We start from the raw sequence: 7,909 nt of genomic DNA on the forward strand, positions 1-7,909 counted from the left end.
CTGTTAAAAACCTGTCATTCAGTAATTACGAATTTAATAATAAAAAAATAAAAATTAATTTCGTAATTAAAAATTATCTAATTAATCAGGAAGACCCCAAGAGCCCCAAGGCCCAAGGCCCATCTTTTGACCATTAAATATTCTCTTGATATTAGCCCATTTTCAATCCAATTAGGCTAATCCAACACCACAACCCAAGCCCAATATGCTTAACCCCTTACTTGACCCATTTAGTTAAATGAGTAGGACTAGACATATAAGGTGGGAGAAGGTTTTCTCTTCCACCAATGTGGGATAAGTCCCACATTGTAATTTTGTAGTCAAAGTTCCAACAGATTGTTATCAGAAGCTCGAGTAAAGAAGAAAACGATAATCGGTGTTGGTAGTGTAAGTCAAGTAAAGAAGACGATCATCACAGGTTAGGTATTTACAGTTTTGGACATTTTCATTTTTTCCTTTGATCCCTTAGTTAAAATGACGTTATGTAACCTTGATTTTATGTAGGAGTGAAGAATGGCTTCATCAGAGGAAGAATGGAACGATCCATTTGCTGCTTTGAACGAACCTTTTGCTGGGTTGAACAAGATGGACTTTGAACTACATGGTATTTACATGGACCATGAACCAGAGAATGAGTTCGTGAGCACACTAGATAAGTGTAAGGATAATTTCTTGAATGTATTACTTAATGATGCTAATCTTCGTAATGCAAGTATGTTTGATGAGATGAGAGCACGAGTATATCATGAAAATGACTGGGAAAGTGATAAAGATGATGAGGAATAAGTACAACCTAAGTATAGGGTTCATGATCCCAACATCAAATGGGACAAGATGGAACCAAAACTTGGCAATATATTTGAATCCGCTGAGCAACATAAATTTTGTGTTGCAAACTATGTTGTGTCCCATGGGTATCAAATATATTTTGCCAAGTGTGATAGTGTTAGAACTGTTGCAAAATGTGGGAAAAGAAATGAAGAAAACCAATGCCCTTTCAGATTGCATGTTGCTTGGATGTACAAGGAAAGGTCATTACAAATCAAAACTATGACTAGGATCCACAAATGCTCTAGGTCATTCACATTTGGTTCAATTGTGTCTCCTGAATGGATTGGGTGACATTACATGACTGAGATTGCAAACAAGCCAAAGCTTAAGCTTAGGGAGATAATAAGTGATATTAAATGGACATTCAGATGTGATGTGTCATTGGCCAATGTAGGAGGGGAAAAATGGTCAAAATAGTTAATTGAAGGAAAACTAACTGAGCATTATGCAAGAATATGGGACTACTCTTATGAGCTGTTAAGATCAAATCCAGGGTCTACTTGCAAGGTTAGTGTCATCAACAACCCTGATGGAAAGAGCTATTTCCACATATTTTATACACGTTTTAAGGCTTTAACTAGTGGATGTAGAAAAGTGATTGGTTTAGATGGATGCTTCTTGAAAGGTGAGGTGAAAGGTGAACTGTTGACAACAATTGAAATGGATACAAACAACCATGTAACAGCCCGGATTCCCAGGTATTATTCATTTATTTATTTTGGTATTTAGTGAGGAGACTCAGTGAGTTGGAGCCTAGACTCGCCAAATATGATCGCGGATTTGGACGCGGGTTCGCGTCTGGACTCAGCGAGTCCACGTTGTTTAATGAAACCCTAATTTCTCGGGTTTAGGACATATTTAAAGGGCCTTATGGCCGTCATTTACGCTCATCATTCCCCAGAGTGAAACCCTAGAGCATTTGAGTGATTCAAGTGAGGGAAGGAGCCATTATTGATCTTGGAGTTGTTGCCTAGCAAGGAAAGAGGAGATCTAGCCAAGAGGAAGTAAGAGAGGGGTGGATTCTTGAAGATTTGAGGTCTAGGACATCACAACTGAGGTACAATCTCGAATCATTCTCTGTTATTGTGATGTTCATGTAGATTTAGGGCTTTTGAACCCATTTGTGGCTAGATCTAGTGTCCTCATGGTCCCTTAGCGAGTTAAGGTCATGGATCTAGACCCATAGAGGTCCAGAGCACCTCTTTACCAAAGCTTTATATGCATCCATGGAGGTATTGGCTTGGGATCAATGTATTTGAGGCTAAAACACCATTCATGAGCTATTCAATGCTTGATGAGCATCAAGACTTGGACTTTACGTGGTCAATAAGCTTAAGGAGACTGGATCTATGAGTTAGTGAAGCGGATCTGACCTCAGAAGGTCGTTTGGGGTTGTGCATGGAATGCACTCGCCGAGTCCATTCCCCAGACTCGACGAGTTGGTGCGGGTTGTTCAACGATTACGAACCAGGGGTTGAGTAACCGAGTCGGGTGAGTGACTCGGTGAGTCGGAAGAGATTCAGAGGGATCGGGTTCCCGTAGGAACTCGGCGAGTCCACGCCAGACTCGACGAGTCGGGTTGACTGGTTTGACTTCGTGGTGTTAGTCAGCCAGAGTCAAGGTAGTATTAAGTAGAAATACGTTTGTGTTGTAGGAGGACGATAGCTCGGGAGATCGAGCACTAGTGGTTAAGAGATTTACGAGTTACCGAGACACGTGAGGTGAGTCTTCTCACTATACGTTACCTTGAGTGGTATTATGAGTTGACCAGAGGGTCTTATGTGCTATGTATGAGATTATGTGCTATGTATGAGATTACGTGCTATGTGTTATATGTATGTTGTATGATTGTGTAGACCGGACCAGAGGGTCCAACGATTCTGACCGGGCCGGAGGGCCCAATGATTCTGACCGGGCCGGAGGGCCCAATGAGCTGTGACTGGACCGGAGGGTCCGACGAGCTGCGGGATTGGAGGGTCCCGCTGAGACATCTAGAACAGAGGGTCGGATTTAGCCTTGAGTGGCGTATTTTGTGGTATGTGGTATTTTGGGGAACTCACTAAGCATTTATGCTTACAGTTGTTGTGTTTGATGTCTCAGGTACCAACGAGGACCGTGGGAAGGCGACGGCTTGACACGTACACACACCGATGGAGTTTATTATGTGTAGAGATCTTGGGATTTGTTTTTGAAAACAGTATTGATTATGGATTTGATTTGTGATGTGATACATTATGTGATTTTGAAAAAGAAAAATTATTTTGAAAATTTACGGTGTTACAAACCAAGTCTATTCAATAGCTTGGGCTGTTGTAGATGTGGAGAATAAACCTAATTGGACTTGGTTTTTGGAGCTTATACATGATGATCTAATGTTGGATGGTGGTAGAGGGCTGGTTATCATATCAGATCAACATAAGGTACTTTTAGTTGCTATGTTTTGTATTAATATAGTATATAATTGAAATGTTTTGTATTAATATTCAATGTACTTATATGTTTCAGTGCTTACTGGAAGCTGTGAAAGACATTTTGCTACATGTGGAGCACAAACAATGTGCTAGACACATCTATGCAAACTTCAAGAAGGCTTACACCGGATTAGAATTCAAAAGAATTTTCTGGGCTTCAGCAATGAGTTGTGTAGAAGGAGACTTCAAGAAACATATGGGTGAAATAAAGAAGCTTAATCCTAGTGCATATGAGTATTTGATGTCCAAACAGCCTAGAACTTGGTGTAGAGCTTTCTTTACTCCAGGGTTTGCATGTGAAGCAGTTGAGAATGGAATCTCAGAATGCTTTAACTCCATCTTAATAGAAGCTAGGAAAAAGCCTTTGATAACAATGCTTGAGGAGATAAGAATATACATAATCGATAGGTTTTTTCACATAACTGATAAGTGTAACAAATGGATGTCCAATGTGTGCCCAGATGTGTTGAAAAAAATGAACCTTTTTGGGAAGTATATGAGGTATGTATTATTTAGCCATTTGCATTTGTATTTTATAAATCAATGCTCTTATGTTAATGTTTTTAAATTTATGTGCCAATTTCAGGTTTTGGATGGTTATTCATAGCCAAGGTTCAGTGTTTGAAGCTAGGTTCAATTATGAAAGTTTCAAGGTAGACTTGGAGGCCAGGACTTGCACATGCAGGCTTTGGGATCTTTTTGGAATCCCTTGTGTTCATGCAAATGCTGCCATTAACTATATCCATAAGACAGCTGATGGATATATTAATGAATGCTTCTCAAAAGACAGGTTTATTGAATGTTACAAAAGTAACATAATGCCTGTCAATGGGAGCAATTTATGGGAGCAAACTCCCTTCTAAAAGCCTTTGCCAGCAATAGCTAGAGAATGCCAGGAAGACCTGCCACTAAAAAGAGAAGGCGTTCAAGTGAAAAAGAGACCAAGTTTGCTACTGCAAGAGTTAAAGTATCCAGAACTGTGAGGTGTGGTAATTGCTTTGAATTTGGACATAACAAACAAAGCTGCACAAGTGAAACAAAGCCAAGAGTTCCACATGCACCCAAAAAAATTGGTAGGCCAAGAAAAAATCAAGAGGAACATGAAAGTGCAACAACTAAAACTCCAATCAATCAAAATGTGGATCCCAATCAGCATCTGGTTCTAGAAGAAAGACTAGAAGGAGTACATAAACCAGTAATGAGCCAAATCAACCAACTGCTCAAACGAGAAAAATAAATATAAGGGTTGGAGGTAGAGTCGGAGGTAAGGGGAAAAATGTGTGGATGAGGGACAAGTTCAGATTGAGGGACAAAAACTTGTTGGTGAAGGGAAAAACCAGGATAAAGGGCAAAACCAGGAAAATGGACAACAAGAGGTTGATGAGGATATGGTCATTCAAGTTATAGATGAAGTTAGTGAGGGAAAATCTAAGTCACAAAAGTTGAGTGAAATTCTTGATGATGTTGAGGATGGAATAAATGAAATTCTTAGAGACATTCAAGAGGAAGAACCTGAGTTTCTTGAAGGTAATGCAAATGATGTTATACCTGAGAAAATCCAACTGAATGAAGAAGATGTAGCCATGCTACGAGAGTTAGGATACAACATTGGTGAAATTGAAGGGAGTAAAGGGATAGCAATGCCATTAGATGACATGGCACCTGTTGAATTGGTAATTAATCTCCTATTTATTCTACTTTAATTGAACTTTATTCTATTCGTCCCATATTGTAATTACATGTCATATATTGCCTTAACAGGAATTACAAGATCAATAAGGGCATCCAGATGATGTTGAGGTGTTTGTTGATGATGAAGTTGATGATGTGCAAGTGGATGAGGTAGTGGATGATGTACAAGTTGATGATGTTGAGGTAGTTGATGATGTACAAGTGGATGAGGTAGTTGATGATGTTGAGGTGTTTGTTAATGATGAAGGTGATGATGAGAGAGTGGATGAGGTACAAGTGGAAGCAGGGATTGAAGTTGTTGTTGAGGGAGTGGATGATATAGTCAATAACTTGCCAAACCTGTCTACCAAACCTGTACATATGAAAAGGAAACCTTCTGAAAGGATATTGAAGCTAAAGTTGAAGAAGACCGTGTATGAAAAAGATGGTAGTGGTTCCACCAAACCTGTCAAGTTGGATTAGTTGGGTAGTGATTATGAAAAGGGGTGAAGTGGGATGTTAATCACTGGCATATGATGCCTTCTTTTTGTATATCTTTTGTTATTCCTGGTTTTTGTAGCAAACATCCAATTGTCATATGTGTTGCCTTATATGTTGCCTTGATAGGATTTTTGGCACAATTGGATGATTGCTACATGAAAAATTATATGAAACATTATGTAATGTACACCCCTTTTCTATGAAATATGGTTTATGGTACTATTATTCGATTATAGCATCTTACAATATGTTTGGTTAATTGCATCTTAGGTGTGGATTATAACATCTGGCATTTGGTTTTTTATGCTTTATAGCATCATACTTTGGTATGGATTAAAACATCTTAAATTTGTATCAAGTATATCATCTGAATTGCCCTATGTCATAACATTATTCAATGCCTAAACTGCCCTCTATTGATATTATTCAATGCATATTATCCAATGTCTAAACTGCCCTCTATTGATATTATTCAATGCATATTATCCAATGCATATTATTCAATGCCTAAATTGGGTTACCATTTACAACTCCGCACATCCCAAATTAGAAAGACTACAAAAAGGATTGACATTACATTATCATTGCCTGAATTACAGTGATTCTGGTTTAAAACACAACTACATTAGATTACCAACCACATTGCAAACATACAATACCTAAATTACATTTTTTGGACAACAATTACAAGCATTATTGCATTAAATGTAACGCCCGTTTTCTGGGCTTGCCATTTTTAGCAATGTAATAGTCTAGGTTAACCTTTGTAACCCATTTGAAATAATAAGAATGTATTATTTGCGAATTATATGTTTTATACTTATATGCTTAATTATGTGATTTGATTTAATCAAGAATAAAAATAAGCGTAAAAACGAAATGTTATATAAACCCGATATCGATGCATGAAGATGTAGTGGTTGAGACGAGGTTTCCGAAAATATAAAGAATGTTGAAATCCGAGTTATAACGAAGAAGTTATGACCTGTTGAAGTTCCACGACAAAACCGGTATGGCACAGCTTGACGTAAATAGTGAATTTACGAAGGAGCGATATTTAGCCTTAGTGATCAACATGAAAGACGTAGATAATGTTGAACGAAGAGCGTGTATAAAAAGAACGCCTAAATTTGACTTCGTATGAGGAAGTTATGATTTTTCGAAGTTTCAGCTTAGCAGTAGACAGCCCAAAAGTTCGAATTGAGATCGAGCGAGTTTTAGCCGAAACTTTCTAAAAGAGAATCGAAGATCTCGTCGTTGGTAGTGCAACGACAGAAAGAGGGACGAAAACGGATGTCAGACGAAGAAGTTATGAATTTCTAACGAAGTTTTTCTGTCCCAACCTTCTAAAAATAAATAATAAAAATAAATTCAAAATTAGCCGACGGAGTCTAAATGAAAGTTGTAGAGTATGGTCTGACCTATGCGTGGATATAAAGAACGTCGAAAATGGAGCTCGTATGCGAAAGTTACGCAATTTAGAAGTTTAACGAGTCAAATTACGCCAAGCGTAATTTGAGTACGCCCAGCGTACTCAGACGGGTGCAAGTTGCCTGACCTATACTCGAGTGCCACCAAGTGACCCATACAGTGACGTTTAGTACGCCCAGCGTACTTGGAGTTACTCCCAGCGTAATCCCAGACCCAGCAGCCTATAAATAGAACCCGAGATCAGCCAGTTTCTTTGCTAATTTTCTTCCTTTCTCTCCAAGTTTTGCATCGTTTTGCGTGCCAATTATATCCTAAAGCCCCGATATCATTCCCGAGTCTCGAAGCAAGTTCCGGAGTCCCGAAGATCCCGAGGAGCGTTATTCCCGAGCCGAAGCCCTGCCCGCGAGGAGCCCGGTTTTTGTGAAGATCTTCCAGATCTACCGAAGAGTACTACTTCTGCAAGTCGTAGTGTTGTCTGATCATCTTCTGCAAGTCGTGGTGTTGTCTGATCATCTTCTGCAAGTCGTAGTGTAGTCACTTTCTTCTAACAAATGATTATGAAGTATTTTATACAAAATACGCGTTATGTGTATATTTTGTTGATTATATGTGTGAATGTATATTCACTTTCTTCTATCTCATAGATCTGATTTATTCTCTATGAAATATGTGTTATGTGTGTGTGCCTCGTCTGTTATGTGGAATATGTATTGATTGAACATGCTATACAGGTTTTAAACTATGTATAAAAATGTATATTTTTATCTACTAATATGTTGGGTAGAACATGGGTAGATAGTTGATGTGTGATAAACAGATGAGAGGCCTCGATGTTGTTGTTGTTGTTGATCTAGTCATTCAAAAGAGTATGGATGACGACCACAGACTCTTTCTAGACGGTCCTATGGAACACTATCAGGCTCATAACCTGTAGGTGTTGTGAACGATGTGTTCAGCGGTGTACTCTATCCCCCTCATGGTTGCCTTTAGGACATTTATTGCTG

At 38.7% G+C, this 7,909-nt stretch overlaps 1 protein-coding gene across 1 annotated transcript; it reads left to right on the plus strand.

Moving 5' to 3' along the window:
• The first annotated feature begins 513 nt into the window (after positions 1 to 513).
• LOC111888537 (uncharacterized) lies at positions 514 to 4,165 on the plus strand. Its single transcript, XM_023884688.1, has 5 exons — positions 514 to 712; positions 1,325 to 1,468; positions 3,133 to 3,251; positions 3,337 to 3,803; positions 3,889 to 4,165. Exons 1-5 carry the CDS (start codon positions 514 to 516, stop codon positions 4,163 to 4,165), a joined length of 1,206 nt encoding a protein of 401 aa, XP_023740456.1.
• The last annotated feature ends 3,744 nt before the right edge of the window (positions 4,166 to 7,909 follow it).

This window comes from Lactuca sativa, chromosome 7 (genome assembly GCF_002870075.4).
Source record: "Lactuca sativa cultivar Salinas chromosome 7, Lsat_Salinas_v11, whole genome shotgun sequence".
NCBI lineage: Eukaryota > Viridiplantae > Streptophyta > Magnoliopsida > Asterales > Asteraceae > Lactuca > Lactuca sativa.